At 46.8% G+C, this 21955-nt stretch overlaps 1 protein-coding gene across 1 annotated transcript in view; it reads right to left on the bottom strand.

The window, feature by feature from the left end:
- LOC138487325 (uncharacterized) overlaps nucleotides 1–21955 on the bottom strand; it is a 2513852-nt gene that overhangs the window by 2266585 nt on the left and 225312 nt on the right. Inside the window, exon 11 of the mRNA XM_069613924.1 lies at nucleotides 17136–17367. Coding sequence (XP_069470025.1) covers nucleotides 17136–17367 — 232 coding nt within the window. The remainder of the gene's footprint in view (nucleotides 1–17135; nucleotides 17368–21955) is intronic.

The raw sequence follows: 21955 nt of genomic DNA, 5'->3' as shown, positions 1-21955 counted from the left end.
GTGGCGCAGAGAAGGTTGGCAGACAAAGCGAAACTAGTACAAACAAAGCTGGTGAAGGTCGCCGCAGCAGTAGCCGCGCTCCCACACAGTAGGGACGGAGATGAGGAGGAGGAGGGGCTGGTAGCAATACAGGGGAGGATGGCAACGAATTGGGCAGGAGTAGGGCCACGGCAGTGGAACGAACAGGAGCACAGTGGAGGTCCGCAGTGGCAAGATTGGACCCCTCGAGGGGGACGAGGTGCGTACAGGGGCCGAAGGGGGGGCGGACAAGGGTACGGGGGAATGGGAGGAAGTGGATGGCAGGGTCCCAGGGGTGCGCAAGGAAGTTGTTGGAACTGCGGGAGGTGGGGACACTTTTCCATGAGAGTGCAGGAATAGACCAAGCAACGGGTTTCCCGAGGTAGAACACTATGGCCATCCTCATCCGGGGAGCCCATACGGTCTCCCAATGGGACAACAACAAAGGGACCCAGGGCAGGAGTACCCTGAGCAACGGCAGGGACACCAATACAGAACACAGAATCACCCACAGAACAATTACACTATGCACTACACCCCAGGCAACCCTTTCGCGACTACAGCAAATGGAGCCCCAGCACCAGCCCCCTATAGTGGTGTATCAGTAGTTTCAGGGAGTGTGTTCAACCAAGGAGGGGCAATGAGACATCCCGCATAGGACAGCCCACAGAGAACACTTGCATGTCCTGTCCTATCTACCACCTACGATGCAGCAGAGGAACCATTGGTACGGGCGCAGATAGGAGACAAGCAGTTCATATTCATGGTGGATTCGGGAGCGGAGAAATCATGCATTAGGGAGGGCCGGTTTCCGTTATCTAACCGGAAGTTAGAGACGCAGGGGTTCTCCTGGGCTGTAATTGAAGTTCCTTATACAGAAGCTTTGGATGTGACGGTGGGGGGTAAAACTGTAAAAACACCCTTACTGTATTACGAACAATCGCCAATAAACTTGCTAGGGAGGGACCTTCTTAGCAAGCTTAACATGACAATATCATTCACAGAAAGGGGAATAGTGTGTTCAACACCAGGAATTTGCCCATTACGTGTAATGTTGGTAGTACAGGCTCGAACAACTGCTCCAGAAATACGTGGCCTGCCTGTGGACGAAAGAATGTTTATTGAAGGTTTGAAAACACTGGCCCAAGTAGTTCCTGAGCTAAAAAAGCTGGATTGGAGAATACCCGCGGAATTCATCTTCCGCCCAATAGTGCGCCCAGACATAGCACTAGGGTCAGTGGTATCATTAGACTTACATGCTGTTCAGGTATCAGCAAAAAGGATTGCAGTAATTGGGATGGACATAGATGGATGTGAATGGCGCACTGTACTGTGCATCAACGCCAATATTGCCCTACGAGACTTATCTGATGAGGATCTCTTCTCTTATTCAGACAATGATGGCGAAATAATAATGGAAATAGCAATGCCCTGTGACATTTTGATTCAGGCTAGACAAATTCCCGTTCAGTTGATGGCAGTGGTGGGAACACCACCGTCATTTTTTGATGATGACATGCGACTGGTGCCAAACAATTTGTGGACAACAGGCCCCCATGATGTGGGGTTGTTGAATGGAGTGACACCAGTGGTAATAAGGCTCAAGGAAGGGGCAATTCTACCCCGAGTGAAGCAATATCCATTGTCCCGCGAAGATGAAGAAGGGATAAAAGAGACAATAATTGCATTGCTAGCACAGGGGATAATAGTGCCTTCAAACTCCCCATGTAACACATGTATCTACCCGATCAAAAAAGCAAAGGGAGGGGCTTGGAGGATGATCCAGGATTTACGCCCCCTAAATGACGTCATACAGAAAGAGTTCCCGTTGGTCCCGAACCCTGCTTCGATATTATACAGTATCCCAAAAACGGCGTCACATTTCACAGTGGTTGATTTGAAAAACGCATTCTTTTCTATCCCCTTGGCAGAAGAAAGCAGATACTTGACAGCATTTACATTAGGGGGAAAGAGATACGAACATTGCAGACTACCACAGGGATACTGTGAGAGCCCAAGCATATTCAACCGCATACTACACGAAGACCTGGTTAATTTATCAGTCGAAAGCACAATCATTCAGTATGTAGACGATTTGCTCGTCTGCGCGCAGAATGAAGAAATGTGCAGAAAAGACTCAGTAGCACTTCTGTCGCTGCTGGCGAATAAGGGGTACAAAGTGGACAAGGAAAAGCTACAATACTGTCAGGAAGAGGTCCTGTACTTGGGACAGCTGATATCAAAGGACGGAAAAAGAATAATCCCTGACAGGGTAGAAGCAATAAGATCTGTAAGAGAACCCACAACAGTGAAAGAGATGCAGAAATTCTTGGGAATGTGTAACTATTGTAGAACATGGATATTAGATTATGCAGCCTACACCAGACCCTTACTACAAGCACTCAAGGAGGCACAACAAGAGAACAGGAAAATAGAATGGTCAGAAGAAATGAGCGCCTCATTCAAGTCACTAAAAGAGTTGATTTTGAGTGCTCCAGTACTCGCTAATCCTGATTATGAACGCGAATTTTACCTGTTCTCACATTGCAACGGGACACTAATGACAGCTGTGCTGACACAAAAGACCTCCCTAGGACACAAACCGTTGGCTTACTATAGTGGCACATTGGATGCGGTGATGCAAGGACATTTCGCGTGCGAGCAATCACTCGCCGCCGTCGCGTTCGCCATTGAGAAAAGTGCCACAATAGTAATGGGATGTCCTGTCACATTGTTTGTGGAACACTCATTATTTGCAATACTTGAGAGATCAAAAAGTACACTGACCACACAGCGAGCAACTACCTATCAGATAATATTGTCGAGCGCCAATATCAATGTGGTACGATGCAAGACAGTGAATCCGGCAACATTCATTACAGAGGCATGCACACTGGAGGACATGCAGGAACACGATTGTGCGACTTACACAGGGGAAAGAGGAGAGGACACAGTAGTGTGTGAGAATGCCCTGAGCGAGGGGGAAGTGTATTTTGTGGATGGGTCAGCATCGATTGACATGGACACGGGAGAGAAACATGTAGGATTGGCAGTGGTGAGGTTAGAAGAAGGTGAGTATGAGACACTAGTGCAGTATCGCCTTCCATCCCATTTCTCAGCACAGGCAGCGGAACTCATTGCCTTAATAGAAGCACTACATGCAGCTAAAGGTTGTGCAGTAACAATATACACAGATTCAGCTTACATGATGACAACAGTACATGGAGGTCTAGCAAGATGGGGGCGGAGGGGGTTTCGAAGAGCAGATGGGACTCCAGTGCAACATGCAGAATTGCGGAAGGAGTTAATTGAGGCCCTACGAGATCCAACAGTGGTAGCAATAGTGAAGTGCCAAGCACATAAGTCCGACACAGACTTTGTGTCTTTGGGGAACGCGGCAGCGGACGCTGCTGCCAAGGAAGCCTCATACTTTGAAAAACATGAAACAGGTGAGTACATGCTGCAGCACAAGACACACGAAGAGTTCCCAGAAGGATACAATGCGATGCCCATATCACAAATACTATAACTACAGGAAGGAGCAAGTGGCGATGAAAAGATGATGTGGGTAAAACGAGGGTGCAGCCAATCAGCAACAGACTTACTATGGCGACAAACTAATTCAGGGAAAGTGGTAATGCCAGTCAAGCTATTAGAAATAGGGTTTCAGCAATTACACTTTCCAGCACACAACACCAAACAACACATTGTAGCTGAAATACAAGAAGACTGGTTCATGCCGTGTCTCCAGGAACACGTATCAAGACTGACAATGGAGTGCACAACGTGCCAGATATACAATTCTGGAATGACGTTACGTACACTCAGGGGAACAATTCCAAAACCAGTAGGACCCTTCAGGGAGTTGCATATTGACTACGCAGATATGGGAGAAAGGTGTAATGGTGCACGCTACATGATTGTGGTTGTATGCCCATTCTCGAGGTGGGTGGAAGCAGGCCCATGTGCACGACCTGATGCTAAAAGCGCTGCAAAGTTCCTAGTAAGAGAAGTATTCCCGCGCTGGGGAATTTGCAACGTGATTCGCTCAGACAACGGCACTCACTTCGTGAACGAGCTCTTCAAAGAAGTGACAACATTATTGGGAATAAAACATAAATTGTGCTCGATTTATCATCCTCAAAGTAATGGCGTGGTAGAAAAGATGAACGGACTGCTAAAAGGGAGGTTGTCCAAATTGTGTTTCTCATTAAAGAAAAACTGGATTTACTGTTTGCCCCTTGCGCTGTTCGAGCTGAGGAATCAGCCAAGCAAGGACCACCATTTGTCCCCGCACGAAATCGTGACAGGGAGACGAATGCACACAGCACACTCCCCACTGCGCCAACACTCAGATGCGCACAGAAGCACCGCAAGATTGGGAGATGAGTTCACGGAATACCTGAAAAAGCTAACTAGGGCAGCGTGCGCAATATCAAAGCAGTTCTCACCACCATTCACAAGGGAAGAAGGGAACACACCGGAGTCCCTTACGGAACCTGAAACACCGGTACAACTGATGCCGGGAGAGTTCATTTATGTCAGGAGCTTTGTGCGCCGGTGGAATGCACCACGGTTTCACGGACCATATGAAGTGGTATTTTGCACCCCTGCGGCAGTAAAAGTTAAGGGCCTCAAGTACTGGATACATTTGACGGACGTACGAAAAGCATATAATAGTGTGCAGGAAGAGGTGGACGGGGAGGCACAGACAACAGCAAACAATACTAATGAAAATGACGAGTGAATGTGAACATGTGAATGGAAGAAATGTGCCTGACAGAGAAAAGTGTTAACGAGAAAAATCATATTACAGGTTATCGATAAAATTGAAGGATTGAAAAAAAAAATGGATTTATGTGTAAATAATAATGTGAAGAATACGTATGTTATCTGCTCCCTTCTCTGGACAACCCAACCCCACTCCCCTACCCAATCCCATTCCCCTTCCATGATATGTTGGCACTGGTAGTGCCAACAAAATGTTTACATGCATGCACTTAATGCACTTTTATATCTCAAACAGGAACTACAATGGCAACTAACGGGCAGCCTGAAACGGATAGATTTATTAGATATAGAGAATTTTTAGCTGAGAGATGTAGATATTCGTATGCGTGTGGGTTGTCTGTTTGCATTACATTATTTTTTACAATTATGTTCGGACTGGTTACGTATTGGTTTATAGCGCTCATCTCTATCGAGATGAACGAGGGGGGAGGGATTAACAGAACTAATGTGACAAATGAAACAGCAATTGTAAATACTAAAGAAGGCGATTTTTTGGTATGCGATATAACTAAACTGGTATGGGGATATTACACGACACCATCTAATGTTGCTATCAACCAAAATGAAGATTTGAAGGAAAAAAGGCAAAACAGCACAACTCCCCCGCCAAAAGTGTCCAATTACAATGCCCGCAGTCTGAATGATCGTAACCCCTCCGCTATATCCTGGTTATATAACACCCCCACCAGCCGGCCCGCTCCCATAACCAAAAACACACTGCTAGATAGCGTAAAGAAAGAGAACGAAGAAATGACAGCGAGATATGAAATATTATATGATAATTGGGCAAAGGGGGGCGAGAGGGAGAAAGGGGGGCCCACACTGTCCATTGCCCATGAGGCCGGGAAATACCTTAGAAAAAGGAACAACAGGCGGAGAAGGGAGACGGGGAGGAGGAAATATGATGAATATTATGGGTTAGGATTAGACAAAATGGAAGACCCACGACACCCCCACCAGACAAATAAATGGTATGCGGACATGAGTGCAACGGCTAAGCAAACAACAAATGAGAGCTGTTATGTCTGCTCCCTCATTCCCCATGCTTCAGGTACACCCAAAGTATTGTTACCGAAAGAGTTGCCTACTGTCGATGCCCAGTGTCTCCTTCATCTCACGTTGTGCAGAATTAAGAACACCTTCCAGGCACATGAGGTAACTTTTAGGATGCTGCAGAACGAGAAGACCTGTTACCCAAAGGCAGTAGGAGTGGTATGTTTGGAGGAGCCATTTTTTATAATACAAGGGACACTTTTTTCGGACAACAAGTGGAAGGACGAAGAAATAATGTGCAAGGCTGAAGCATTGCGGGGTGTGGCACCAGAGAAACTGCAATGGATAGAAGAGACATGCACACCCATCTGGAAGGAACACATCCCAAAATTGACTTGGGTAACGGCCATCGAAAAACCCTTCAAGCTGCAGAAAGAAATAAACTATGAACTGTGTTTCAAGGCAGACGGGAGAACCACCATGGGGGCAAACAAGAACTGTAACAAGACCCTCACCATCCCAGATATGAGAAAAGGGACAGCGGCCCTAATGGATACCTACTAGGTATGTGGCAACCAGGCATAAATACACCTCCCACAATCCTGGGGTGGCAGCTGTTCATTGGCCACCCTGCACTCCGCACTAATGGTGATCCCGGAAAGCCGCATTGATGGGGGCACAGAGACGCGAGGAAAATCTCAACAGAGTGGGGCCCAACCAACTGCAGAATCACAAGTATATGTCCTGTCCTCCGGAAACAAGGAAGGGGCGCTGTCCCGAAACAGATGATCATCGAACTACATATAAAAAGCATCATCAGAACTGCTGGCACAGATCCCGGATAAATATCGATTATTCAGCTCTGCAGAAACGTTCTTCGCCTCACTCGTCCCAAGCATCCAGGCGCGAGCAAACGCAAAGTGGCTCCAAATCACACGTTGGGAACTGATCCAACTGGCAAATGACACTGAAGAAGGGTTTAATGTAATAAAGGTGGAACTGCGAGCACTACGGCTAATGACCATGCAGAACAGGTATGTCTTGGACCTGTTGACAGCAATGGACGGAGGTGTTTGCCGAAAAATTGGAAGTGTCTGCTGCACTTTCGTACCTTCTAAAGACGCAGATAACGGCTCCCTAACCCATATGATCGAAGCAGTACATAACCTAGGAGAAAGAATGAGAATGGAAGGCGGAGCAGAAGAAAGTACATGGTTCGACAATATCTTCTCCTGGGTCCCATCATGGCTGGGAATGACTGTCAAGTTTTTGATGCCGGCTGTAGTGTTCCTCCTTTTCATTTTTTGCCTATGCCAGGTGGGTCTTCGATGTTGTGCCAACGCAGTGCCGAATGGTGCAATGATTATGGTGACAATGGGCAACGCCCGCGGTACAATACAAACTATGCAGGAAGCACAGGTACAAACGGGAACTGATTACACGTCAAGATTCCAGATGGTGCCCATGTACCACGACAAGGATATAGTAGATAAGTTATGGCACACTACAATTAAAGAGCCCCGTGTACTTGAATGGTATGAGGAAGTATGGGTGGACCTAGAAGGGGATAGCGGTTGTATATACCTGACCTGTACCCCAGATGAATATGCTAGGAGAGGTGAAAGTCTGAGAGGGGTGTGCAGGGCATGGATGCCCATAAAAGGCACCCCTGCATGGGATGACGCTATAGATGACGAGGAAGAGTCCAGAAGGTTGGAGGATTTAAAGTATTCGTTACTTAAGTAACGAAAGGGGGGAAATGTATGGGAGGACTGGTCCAGGAGACCCCCCCTCCCATGCCTCTTCTCCCCCGGTGAGGTTAATGGCTCATCAATTGTCCGTTCCTGCCACCAGGGCCCAGGTGGTGGGTGGGGCACTGATTGAAGACATTGACCAAACCTGCGCAATTTAGCTAGGCCCTGGAAACCATTTTGTCTAATAAAAATGACTTGAGCCCTGTGCACCGCAGCGCGGCCCCCACCCTTGGAGAGTGTCACTTATCCCTGTGGCCACAGCTCCCTGGCAGATCTGCTAAGAGCCCGTTTCCACGAGCAGACGGACATGAGCTAGTGTCAGATGCCAACACTGTAACATTATACCTTCCGCAGTGTATCGCTGTTTCCAGCATGACCCGGCCAGCAGGGCCTGGGTGGAAAAGAACTGTACAATGGTCCCCTGACAAAAGCAAAGTCCCCAAATACTAATGAGCAAACCACCTGTGATGAAAGTGTTCTCTCCACAACCTCTCTGACTAAACAACCTGTAAAATATATGAAAATGGCAGAATGGGTGCTCATATGACATTAGGGATGAAGCACCCACATCCCTGTAGCAATGCGTAAATGGTAAAAGCGTCCCGGTGGTTTTTCATGTTATGTGTGTTATCGAGAAGACTGCACCCCACGATCCCGCGCCAAAACCGAACTAACGCTGCTAGAATGCAAAGGAAGACAAATGCAACCATATTGAGGGCTCATGTAAAGGGTGCACGAAAATACACCACATGTGTGTCCAAGCCCACTATGTGACACTGCCGCCAGTCTCAGTGGCGGGTTGTTCCTGCGTGCTCCGCCAACCTTACTGCTACCTCACTTACCGTGTATGTATAAGCATATAACAAAATGTTGTAATTGTTAAAAACGTAGTGTACAAGTAATGTGCTCAAACTGGCCAGATGGATGGCACTAGCAATGTCAAAACGTGAGCTTTGGAAAGACTCAATGAGTATTGTATATTATACGAATGTTTATGTCTCGTCCACCTAAAATCTGCAACAATGAGGAAAATACCTTTGTGAGCACATGCAAGGCCATTCCCCCTTCCTCCCAGTGAAGCCTGCCAGACGAAAGAGCAGAGGCCTGTGCCGCGCTGCTCCACCTCCCCCAACTCGGCTGGAGCCGCTTCAAGCATTCACATTCCCCCCGCAGCACCCAAGGCCACGGCCTGCCACCTGAATTATTTACAACCCAGCAGTAAACCCCGGCCTTAAAACACAGATCCAAAGGCGCCCTTTCTTAGGCTCCACGACCCACCGGCTCACCTCAGGTTAATGGCCCCTGTAAAATTAGGACACCCAATATTATGGCAACATTACAAGAACACATCCATAATGACTTCTAACAAGACATGGTAACACGGACCGCCTGTCCCATGCCCCGAGACCCAACCCCACGACCTCTGATACCCGGTCAACAGGACGATGGTAACCATGTATTGATGAATCGCCAACAGACCCCACTCTAGGTGCATTCCTCCTGTGTTGCATTAACCTGTAGAATAACCTATTGGAAGATTTACCAGGGAAGATAATATTGCAATGTTGAATGACTGCGGTGTGCGTGGCCCTAGGGCAGAAAGTCAGGAAAGACATTCATCTCTGACACTGGTCACGATTGGCACAACAACACCGTCCGGATGAGCCCAGCTGACCTGCCAGGCCCAGCCCAACCCACGAGGGTAACCAGTGACGTCCTCCATCCGCGGCAAACCACATCGCAGCAGCACCTATAGCTAGTCGTCGCCACCCAATCCCCACTAACTTGTGCCCCCTATAGCATGTAGGTTCTTATGACGTTTTTTGTAAATATATACCCCTGTCTTTGCTATTGTCAGACAGAGCGCTCTCGTAGTCTGCAGAGTTCTTTGCATGCCCTATTTTGATTGATAAACTCCCATTTAAGCTCACCCGCACTTTGTCCTGGCCTTATTCCCATCCTGGGAGAGTCCATTATTGTCTCTCATTGTGGGGAGGATCGTGCTATCTGGGGACGCTCGCCTTCAACCAGCACCGTTGCTAACGGTGCCAGTGCTTCCGTGACGGGTCTGCCTACTGTGGCCGCTGTGCCCGGCACGGTCAGACCAGTCAGGCACGGCAGCTCCGGCAGGCAGACCTGTAATTTGCCGGTCCGTAAATAAGGGTGCCGGCAAACTTACCGGCACCCTTGTTTCCGGGCTGGCAGGGGCATAATGAGGCCAGTATCTTCATTAGAATCATTATAAGCATAACAGCAAAAAGAGTAAAAGATTGATGAAGAGTTGGGATGAGTTTCAGAGACGATCAGCATAAGCAACATATTTCGAAACCAGAGACATTCTGTTGATTGACAATATAAGGAGCCAAAATAAAAACCCAGAGAGAAGGCTGCAGCCAAGAAGGCATAAAGGAAAATGACCAGGAGATGAGAGACATTATTTTGGCCAACTTTAGTTGTTTCTCTTAGTGGCAGGGTCAGGGAGAGAATTAGGTTAGGACTGAGGACATTTACTTTAGACTTCTTGACGACAGGCAGGGAAACCCATCTGGTAGTAGGGTGAAATAGGCCTTTTTTATAATTTCATTTAAAGATGTCAACATGACCAGAGTGTGTCCGACTCCTTCTGACCCACCACAACCCTTAGGTGAGTTTTCACCTCAGGACTAACTTTGCTTGTTTTCGTTAAAAGTGTGCACTTCTGGGCCTGTTCCTAACCATTCCCAGTCTCCTTCCACTGCTTCACTTTTTTCCACTGTACTTTGTCCGTGCATATCATGTGAACTGGAATGCCAACAAAGTTGAGTTTTTCCAGGGCAGCCTGCCCAGGAAGCCAGCAAATGGTGATACCTGTTCAGAATGGCACCCCAAGCTCTGTGCATGGCCCAGCAGATGGTTTAACTATCACCCGCTGTATCTTGCTCCTTGATTGCGTGATATTAATTGTTGAACAGCTGGATTAACTGTTGTCCAGTTTTTACTTTGCTGGATGCTTCAGACTAACTATTGCACCAATAGATTAACTTTCACATTACTAGATGGATTGTAATACAGCTAGATTTATTATTGTACTACCAGACTGCCAAACATACACCTGGGATCCCCCAGATTTTTTGTAGGACCACTACAACTGTTTCATAGCTAGATTGTAGCATAGCTAGATTAACAGTCACATAGCTAGATTGTCTCACACAACTAGATTAAGTGTTCCATAGCAAGATTATTTTTAACACCACTAGATGAATTACTGCATAACTAGATTCATTTTTGCATAGCACGATTAACTGTTGCACACCTAGATTCATTTTTGTCAAGATTTGCTTCACTCTTTGATGGCCCCAGATTAGCTGTTGCACTGCAGGATTTGCCCTTGCATCTCTAGATTAACTGGTCACTGGAAGATGTATTGTTACACAGCCAGATTAATTATGCACAGCCAGATTGTCCAGCCATACTTCACTCCTGGGCTGTCCCAGATTAAGTGGTGTACCAATAGATTAATTATCTCATTACCAGATTAACTGTTGCTCAACTGTACTCTGCTCCTGGATATCCCCAGATAAACTAATTGTCGATTATTCCCAAAACACTAAGTTATTTTATTACACAAGTAGATTATTTGTTGCAGCTCCCAAAATAAATTATTTTGGCGCCACTAAACTTTTTGCCTCCCTGTATTTCACTCTCTGGATGCCCTAGATTAATTGTTGCATCGCTACTTTAACAGGTGCATTCCTAGTTGAATAAGTGTCACTCTGTGTCTTTCTTCTTGGTTGCACACAATTGTTTCCCCACTGGATCAGCCTCGGACTGGCCTAAAGGGCAATAGGGCAATGCTCGAACTAAAAATGCAAAATGCTGGTGTGGGGCAGTTTTTTTGGTTAAAGGGGGCCACTTTTTTGGAGCATGTTGGCCAGTTTGATACGTTACTTCACCATGCGGCTAGTAGCTTTGACCAGTGTTACTGAATAAATATTCTTTAAAATACACAATTTGCATCGCATTTTATCAAAATACTCCCACTTGGGTACTACTCAAACAGTCTGTCACAAAAGAAATGAAGTGCCATTTGCAACTGTGGGACACTTTTTGATTGGTGCTTGAGACAATGTTATAACCTAGGCCGACCCTGCACTGGATTAACCATTTTGGCCCTACTTATTTCACCCCCTTGTACTCACTGTAAATACAGGCCCTGAAAAAAAAACTCCTCAAAGTTTCACAAAAGAAACAAGTCCCTACTGTTATGGCCCACTCACACGTGCATTCAGAAATGATACAGGACACCGTCGGCTCGTGTCCATCACCATTAATCTCTATCTAACAAGTGCCTCTCTCTCCTTATCCCCTCCCCTTCCTCCCTCTTCCTGCTACGGTTCCTCCCTCTTAAAGGGGCTGTGTTCCTTTTCCTCTGCAACACCCCCACCGTTGGTCTATATTTGCTTGATGAGGCGTGGGGGCCTCCGTGTGATTGGTGGCGGTTGGCCGGGTGATTCACAGGTCTCTCCGTCCGGCGCTCTTACGGGTAGATCTTCAGTCTCTTCCGTCCTGGGTTCCTCTTCTTCTCCTGTTGTCTGGGGGCCCGCATTGGGCTCCTCTTGGTGAAGTTTACGAAAGACTGAAGCATTGCGGGTTATCTCTCCTTCTTCTCCTAACGCAGTGACCATCAGCCCCTTAACTTCGGTGACTAGGAGTGGCTTTGGGGCGTATCTAGCATCAGTCTTCCTTTGCTGCTTCTGTCCGACAAGTACAACTTCAGTGATCGAGAGCGGATGTTCTTTTGCCCTTCTTTTATGGTCCGTCCACTCTTTGGCTTTTCTTTTCTTCTCGGCCTCTCGTTCTCTAATCTCTGCGTCTTCTTCTGGGGTGTAGTCTTCCAGCTGTGGTAGCCGAGTCCTCGGCTTATACTTTATCATAAACTCTGTGGGTGTCCTCCCAGTTATCTCATGTGGGCTGTTTCAATAGCTCCTTAGCATCTGGGAGATGGCATGTGGCATTGCCATCTGGTCTGCGGCTGCTTTCTGGTGAGTTCTTTTGATGGTGGCCATAAACCGTTCCACCATGCAATTGACCTGCGGTCATAGTGGTGTGATCCTTTGGTGGCGGAAACCTAGGTGTGTAGCGAACTTCGAAGGGCAGACTGCTATCAGTTTTTACAGTGTTGGGGATCGTGTATGTCCAAATCTCGTTGGGATGGTGCCTGGAGAACTTTGAAGTTTGGAGGCAGGCCCTGTATGGTCTCTGACTGGTCGTATTGAATGTCAATCAGCGCTAAGGCCTTGGCCTTCCGATAGCTGAGAAGACATCTCCCTGACACAGGGCTGTGTATGACGTGAATGGTGGTGGATATCTGTCATCCTCTGTGTATCAGGTCACAGCTGAATTGGCCCTCGGATTGGAGAGGGATGGTCGCTCCCCAATGGAAGATGCGCTCTAGAGACGGTTGTTTGTGGTATGCGCTTGCGGTGGCATCGTAGGCTCTTTCATTCATCACATTCACGGTGGTTCCTGTGTCTATGATGAATTGATTATGTAGCCCTCCTATCTGTACTGCAACTTTGGGCACAGCACTGTCATCTGAGGTGTCGTACCTCAATTGGACGTATTCTTTGCTGTATCTGTCGTATTCGTAGAAGGATTCTCTTGCCAAGAGTTCTTCTTCCTCCGCCGGAGGGTTTTCATAAGGGTCATGCGTGATGTATTCTTACCCATGTCTTTGTTCCCCTGCCTGGTATGGTTGCACGGAGGGGAAGTATTCAGGCGTTTCAAAGTGTCTTCCGAGCGGGTCGACGTTCAGATTTTCTACAGCTCTTATGAACCCTGGCTTAGTGGGATATGTTGCTGTGTTCCTGTTTTGGGTAAGTCTCCCACTATCTCTCTCTTGGTATGGTCGAGGAATAGGGGCTCTCGTGGGTCGTTTGTGTTCCATGCTTCTTGAAGAATCTGTGTTTCGGGATATCTGGTCTACCCTTGCGGGTTCGTTACTAGGGCGGCAAACGTGTGTGCCTTTTATGGGTTCTCCATGGCAGCTGCTTGCACATCTACTATATACCCTTGCAGGGTCTGCTATTTCTTGTAGAGGGAGGGGCTTCTTCAGTTGTTTGCGGAACTGTGAGGATATGCATCCTTCAATTACTCTTAGTCTGATTGCTTCATCGTCGTTGAAGTTAATGAAGTCGCAGTATGTTATTTTCCTTTGGAGTCTGAGGATGAACTCACCAATTGTCTCATGCGGTAGTTGTGTACACTAGTTGAATGTATACCTTTCGTAGTCCCTGCTGGGGGGGACAACTAACTTTCTGTTAATTGCAGCAGTGAGGCGTTGGTATGTTGTTTTCTCCTGGGGCAGGATGGTTTTTATGATCCCTTTGATCTCCTTTCCCACTAGGTTCGTGAAAATGTCCATCTTATTTGGTGCTGCTTGGTTTCCTACGGCTCTCATGAAGTCTTCGAATTCCTCCATCCATTCCTCCCATCTCAGGCCTTGGTTGTGTTGTGGTTGCAGTGTGAATGGGGTTGGGGCGCCGTAGGAATGTGGCTGGGTTTGTGAGGCTTGCGTATTTGCTGCTTCCCTCCTAAGCTTCTTTGTCACCCCTGGGCGGTCCTCCTTACCACACTGGCCTCACGTGCTGCTGCACCGTTGTTCATTTCCAGCGGTGCATACTTCCTTTCTCCCAGCAGTGCTGCGGTCTTCCTCGCAGCTCCTACCTTCGTCTGGCCTCCTTCCGGAATGCTGTATCTCCTCGTGGGAACCTTGTGTCTGCTGTTGCACGCCGGCTGGTGCAACGCCTCTTGCCACCGTCTCCTTTTCGTCCTGGTCTCTGCCTTCAGCCACTGCCCCACTCGCAGTCTGCAACCACTCCCTGGATGGCCTGCTTGTCTCCTCCTGTGGTGTGGGTTCCGGGGCTTCATCGCCAGTTGTCATGGCTCAATCACATGTGCATTCACAAATGACACCGGACACCATTGGCTTGTGTCTATCTCCTTTAATCTCCATCTAACAAGTGCCTCTCTCTCCTTGTGCCCTCCCCTTCCTCCCTCCTCCCACCTCCCTCTTCCTGCTGTGGTTCCTCCCTCTTAAAGGGGCTGTGTTCCTTTTCCTCTGCAACACCTACATGCCTCCCTTCTCCCCAACGTAGTCCCCCAACCCCAAAACAAAAATGAAGAATCGAGAAAATATGGGGAGTGAGTCACATTGCAACAAACAAGCTAGCCTACCATTGACAGCTTTGGTTCTGCACAGTGTTGGTGTTATGGGTAAAAGAGTGCGAGTTCAGAAAATGCCACTGGGACTTTGTATTCTCTAGTGTGATGGGAAGGAGGTGCAATTCAGCAATTCAGAGAGTTTTAAAAAAGCCAGTGCCTTTTTAGAGCTTGTAGGGTATGGACAAATGGACTCAGAACTGAGGCTTTGCGATATGTGGATGACTCTGCTCCAACCAAATCAGTCTCTGTGACGACCTTTCATGTTCAGAAGTATATCTCTCTGTATAGGGTAGTCTGCCCCACGGTGCTCTGCCTTTATGTGTGTTGTCAGAAAGCCCAACATGTAGGGCCAGATGTACGGACTGACTTTATAGAAGCACTGCGATCAGGCCAGTTTTTTGCCCTGCTCATAGTATATAGATCTTGTGAAGTCAAAAGGGGCAACGCACAATCAAAATCTCCAAAGGAATTTTGATGAGGCAGCATTTGCAGGTTCACCACATAAAACACAAATGGGGGCAGCAGGCTTACAAACCTGCGTTTCGATTCACGTTGCCGATTTAACATTGATCCTCGTCCCTTACCTTAAAGGCACATGAGTCAGATAATGTATAAAAGGTGGTATGTCAGGAAGAAGGTTTTTGGGGCAAGAAAGCAGTTTTGGGAGATATATACCTGCGCACCTGTTTCCAAAGGCTGCTCCGTGCACAGTAAAAGTAGTCCTACGTGGATTGCTTAACTCAGCAATTGAACCCCTTTGCCATGGAGTGATGGTTACCATGTTTTGTTAATCCCCATACGCTGCCCGATACCGTACATATATTTCCATGAGATCTGCGAGGAAGAAGGTTACTTCATTTATACTTAAACTACCTTGTCAGTTGCACGAGGTTGCCAGGTGTACGAAACTCGAAGGCAACTGCAAATCCCAATGTCATTACACACTGGTGCTTGGCATTTGTGAAGCCTGCCACTTTAGATAGCACACGCTTTCAAAATGCCCTATGATATGCTTTCATGCATCTGGTCACTTTATTTGCTAATCTATATTTTTCCGGTTTGTATGATTTAAATATGAACAATATGTTGACGAAAAACTAGAAAAATTAAAATCATCGAGATACATTTAAAAATATTTTGCACTTCTATTGAAAGGGTTTTGCAAAAGATTTAATGTGAACTGGATGTATTACATAAAGCAACTGTTTTGCGTCATATTCGGCTTCCATAAATATTTGATTAACTACAGTGAAAGATTTGTTATCAGGGCCCCTTATTAACCGTAACACCTCCATTGCTGTTAATAGAAATGTTTCATGTTCAGAAAATGCTGGATAACAAAGTTTTGGAGGTGAAGAAAGGAGCAAGCAGGTGAGGAATCTTGGTTATCCAGGCTTTTTGACTTTTTATCCAGCTCTAACGACAGACATTTGGTTAACAACAATTTTTGATTATCCTGTATCGTTGGGTTCCCGGTGGTACTGGATATTCCAGATTTTACTGTATTCAATATTTGGCCCAATACTAAATATGCTATATGATACACCCAATATCTAAATGAGACATTTGTACGTAGTCAGTGGTTACCCAGAAAGCCTGGTGTTTGAGGGCTCCAAAGGATTGGACTTGGAGACGGATCTAGAGAGATCTTTCGCTTTGCAACATTTCAGCTGGCACCCTTTAAAAACACTTGTCTACCAAGTGACATCTTAGACTAGCTTTCATTAGGATAAAAATGGGCCTCATTACGGATCCGGCGTAGAATTACCGGCGCCTGACCTCCCAGTGCCATCCAGCTATTACAAGCCCGGCGACCGGGACGTCAGGTGCCGGTAATTTTGTTAATCCCCATTCCCATAGAGTCCAAGAGGACTTTATGGGAGTGGGGACATGGGAGCACCAGCATCCGTGATGGCTTTGCTTACTGTGACCGTTGCGCCCGGCAAACCTGTAGTTTGCCGGTCCGGAAACAATGGTGCCGGTAAGCTTACCAACACCCTTATTTCCGGACCGGCAAACTTCGCATGAGGCCCAAAAATGTCTTTATAAAACTGCATTTTCCTTTATTATACCAGAATTTTAAAAAATTGTACACCTTCCAACTGTTCAGTGTTTGCTTTGCAGGAACAGTGTGCAGAATGGGTGCCAATAGTTGGGAGGTGTTGGACCTTTTGCCGCATCTAGCATTTAAAAAAAAACAAAAAGCCTTTACTTCACATCATACTACCAATACATTTGCTTATTTTCTTAAATTCCCTATTAGATTCTCCCACTGGAATGTGATTAATGAAGTTTTAGTTGGAGGATAGATTACGCATGTGAACATATGCACAGTTTTCTTTTTAGCAGTGTCAAGTACCATGAAGGAATGCTTACCTTGATGATTATCCTGAAATCAAAAAATGCTTTCTCAAATGGATTGTTTCGATCAATGGTGAAGATGTCAGCTGTCTGGCTGATGAAGATCTCTTTTGTTCTTCTGTACGTGTCCCAGATTTCCTCCACCCTTGCATCCAAGCTTGGACTGCCTGCGCCGCCAATCTGCACCACCGTCTCCAAAATCTGAAAGTGCTTCATGGTCTCCAACAGGTCAAGAACGTCGTTGCACCTGGTGAACAATGAGTGCAATGAAGATTAAGCGTATAGCACAGATTATTTGGTAAACACCCCATAATTACCAGGGTGGTCCAATTATTTAAAAAAGGCAATATATTAAAACAAGAAAAAGGAAATGACTCGAAGCTGCTATGGTTGCTTAAAAATGTGATTAATGGTGGAATCTTTTGTCTTATATACTAGATTGTGCACTGGCACTCTTCTACATTCAGCTTTATAAAGTGGAAGGCAAATTTGCCAGTTTCAGTGCGTCTCTGTATATTTACTGCTGGAACGTAATACAAGCATGTTCTTGCTGTAAATATACACAGACGTGGGATGATGTGCCTCATTCAGCTGTGTTGGGATTGATCACTGAATCTCAAGTGAATTCCCAGACCATCTGACCAAATCTACAGCGCATGCATAAGCTAACACTTAAAATGGAGAACTAAGGGCAGGGGAACCACCTGCTCCAGCACATCATTAGAGCAATATTCTTGCCTTCAGCAAATGTATACAAAAAGGGGGGGATTGCAGTTATAAACAATTGTGGCAGAAGCACATTCTCTTTGTTGACTGTCAAAGAATAAGGGCCTCAGAACGAGTCAGATGTGCTGAAAATGAGGCCTCCCCCTAGCATCTAAATCCAAGCAATTACAAATTACAAATGTGTGCAGGAACAACCATGTTGATGGCCTTCAAATCTCCTGGATAGGAACACTTCAGGAGGAGACTTGTGCACCACCTCATTACAAAGTCTGATGCAGGTGACAACACACCTGGAGAGTGGCTTTTTGGACACAGCCGTCCATTTGGACAGGTGAGCAAATGCCACAACTGTCCATCTCGTGTTCATCTGAGTCCCCACTAGGAACAAACATCTGCAGCTGCTCTTCTGCCACTGACATCTGCAGAGGAGGAAATAAAGTCAAAAGCTGTGTCACCTGGTTGATGTGAAATTCACATATCACTTTCGATAAAAAGGGTAGCTTCACTGGAAGTGTCATCTTGTCCTTGGTAAAGACAGTATAAGGCCTGTCAACCAACAGGGCATGCAGCTTGCTCCCCCGGTTTGGCTGACAGAGGACCACTATAAAGGCAGTTGACCATGTCAAAAACCTGAAGTCAGAATTATGCATGGCTCAATGGGCAGAGCCATCAGTTGGGTTTAAAGCAGTTCCACGTCCCACTGCACCTGGATGTATGGTGCCAGAGAGTAATGGAGCAGAAGCCCCTTAAAGAACTGGACTTAGATTGGCAACTCAAAGAAATGCCCATGTTCTGGATTGCACATGAAAATAGACATTGTGGCCAGATAACTCCACACTGTAGAGACGTGCAGACCTTCATTTTCTAGTAACAGTGCAAAATACAGCACCCTGATCACTGAGGCAGAAAAGGATTGCTCTGTTGTCAAATGCACCACCTGCAAAAGCACAACCATCTAATTTATGTATTTATTTATTACATTTGTATAGCGCACAGCAGCCCTTGGGCATTGAGGCACTGTTACTTGAGGGGAGCTTAGTTAAAAGGAGAGGGCACATGGAGAGAAGCAGTCTAAGTAAAGTTTCTTGGTAGACTGCCCCCTTAAGCCCATCATGTAGGTCAAGAACCTCTTCAAATAGATTGTGTATATGAAATCTCAGGCAAACAAAAGTCTGGATGAAAGACCACGAATGACTCCTGTGTCAGAAGATACGGATCACTGGGATCCTCCAGCCACCCTGTGACTGAGATTGTGCAGATCTGAATACCAGACCTTGCACAGCCACATAGCAACTATCAGCGGCCACCAAGAGTATTGTCCAGCTGTGGAATCTGAACTTCTTCGGGACTGTCTGCAGCAGGGGGACGCGAGGCAATCCATGCACCAGTGTGAATGTCCATGGAAACAAGAGAGAATCATCCAAGGACCCCCCTCATCATAAACTCAGAGGCGGGCTAGGATAGGGTTTGAATGGGCAAGGCCCACCCAAACTCTGTAGGCAGCACTGTGTGGGCATTTATAGATGTTAATGTCACTCCGGTGGGCCCACCTAAATCAACATCAGGCCCCACTTGTTAGACAATTCTGGCTACGCCTCTGCATAAACTCCCTCGAGCGGGACTGAAGATACTTTCGGTTCACATGTGTCACAAACAGGCCCTCCTGAGTAACATCCAGATCTCAAAGGCGTTGCTTATCGCTGACTGGTGTAGAGACCACTTATGTGACCCTGGCTGCTGCCTGATAATGATGTCTTCTCTCATCTTGCTCTCTCATGTGAGGTTGGATGCCTAGACCAAGATGGCCCTGGCAATCATACACAAACACAGAGCTTGTGGCTGCCTGCATAACTTCAGAGAGCCCACGCCCCTGGACCCATTCACATATCATAGGGCACTGTGTTGTCTGCCAAGATAATCACACTCTTACCCTACAACTGTGAATGAAAAGCCTGTAAGGTGAGGTGAATCACACAGAGTTCAAACCGATTTATGTTGTGTCTCTTTTATCTCTCCATCCACCTCTCCCAAGCATCCAAGTCATTGAGATGGTGCCCAAAATCATCATTAATGCATCCATAATGACCTGCTCCTGAAATACCTTGAGAGCAACGGGCTCACGCCATATAACGTTCTGCTTCCTGCTCCACCAGCCCAAGTGCTGAGGTAGGGCAACACTTATTGGCAACCTGTCATCCAAGGGTCCAGTCAGCTAGCTTCACCTGAACCTGAGCTCCCACTGGAGCATCCTCATGCAAATCCTTGCCAAAGGACGAGCAGAATACAAGAGGCCATCAGACCCAGCCACCATAAAGACTTCCGAGCTGCTAGCATGATCTCTCACGGGCGGTGGGAATGCCTTTATCAATGTCTTGTCCAGCGCTGCCCCTATGAACTGCAGCCACGTGGATGGGCACACAATCAATTGTATGACATTCAGGGATGTGGAACAGTGCCCTATTGGCATAACTGCACTTGTCCTATGTCATAGTGTGCATGTCTTAACCATAGAATCGCTTCCGCTTCCACTGCATAAAGATGCAAAAACACCAGAGGGAGAATTAAACCTTTGCTGTATGTAATTGTAATTGGTTATTAATAACGCGCTTAATACCCAGAGGTTTCTAAGCGCAGACCCACTGATGATAGAACCTATGTTGCTCCGTGTCATCCTCCTTCCAAGGCAAGCGCGTTGCCCCGGAGCTATCCTCCCGTATGCAGGTTGGCAGGTGGTTAGCAAAGACTTGGAAGGCAGCAGGGCAGACGGATGAAGACTCAGAGGATCAAGGCAGAATGATAAGGTAGATGTCCCACGAGAAAACGAAGGACAGGTGTAGGGGAGGACTGGTCCAAGAAGACCCCCCTCGCCTGCGCTTTCTCCCCAGGTGAGGACTATGGCTCTCTTGGGCGTCCCCTCATGCCACCCGGGCCCAGGTGGTGGAGGGTTCACCCACTGAAGACATTGCCCGCACGTATTAATTGCCCACATGTATTAAAATTTAGCTAGGCCTAGAAACCATTTTGTCTGGTAAAGATGGTGTGAGCTCAGCGCACTGTAGTGCGGCCCCCACCCTTGCAGGGTTTCAGTGATCCTTGTTGCCGCAGCACCCTGGCAGATCCGCTGCGAGCACGTTCCCACGAACAAGACGGACATGAGCTAGTGTAATACACTAACATTGTAACAGTTCACCTCCCGCAGTGTATCATCGCTCCCAGCATGACCCGGCCAGCAGGCCTAGGCAATGAAAAGAACAGTAAAATAGTCATTAGATGACAGACAATCTTTGTATATTAATGTTGAGACTACTTGCAAAGGATGCTTTTCTTCCACAAAATCCCTTATATTACAAAAGCCTGTAAAATGTATAATTACAAGAAATCATGCTTCCATGATATAAGCGATGGTGAGCCTATACCATTGCAGTTGGGTGCTAATAATAAAGGAACGCACCAGGAATCTGTTTGTTACGTGTATTACTGGGAAACTTACACCCCATGGGCTCGCGCCATAACTGAACTAATGCTGCTAGAGGACACAAGAAAACGAATGTAACCATACAGAGGGCCCATGTGAAGGATGCACGGAAAGGCGCATGTCATGTGTGCATGTCTAGGCCCCACATGTGCCACCACCGTCACGGACAAGTGGCGGGTTACTTTCTATGTTCTCCACCAATCCTAACTCTACCTCACTTACTGCAAAGATATATGCATATAACTAAATACTGTACTTGTTAAAACATAATGTATGAATAAGGTGCTCAGACTGGGTATAATCGAGACACATCCAGCAAAGGTTAAATGCATGTTTTGTATTGTTTTGAATAAGTATTATAGAGTGTTCAAATGTTTGTGATGTTTTTACCTAAATCGGCAACACACGAGGGAGATACCTTTGTGAAATACGTGCAAGGCCATTCCCCCTCCCACCCTGCGAAGGCTGCCAAGGCATGAGAGCAGAGACCGCGCCGCGCTGCGTTACCTCCCCCAACAGACTGGAGCCGCTTCAAAGACTTGTAACCCCCTCTGTAGCACCCAAGGCCACCACCCGCCACCTGCATTATTTACAGCACAGCAGTAAGGCTCTGCCTGAACACACGCGCCCCCTC

This window comes from Ambystoma mexicanum, chromosome 9 (genome assembly GCF_040938575.1).
Source record: "Ambystoma mexicanum isolate Mex_15411 chromosome 9, UKY_AmexF1_1, whole genome shotgun sequence".
NCBI classification, from domain to species: Eukaryota; Metazoa; Chordata; class Amphibia; order Caudata; family Ambystomatidae; genus Ambystoma; species Ambystoma mexicanum.
This window is presented reverse-complemented; position numbering and strand designations above follow the sequence as displayed.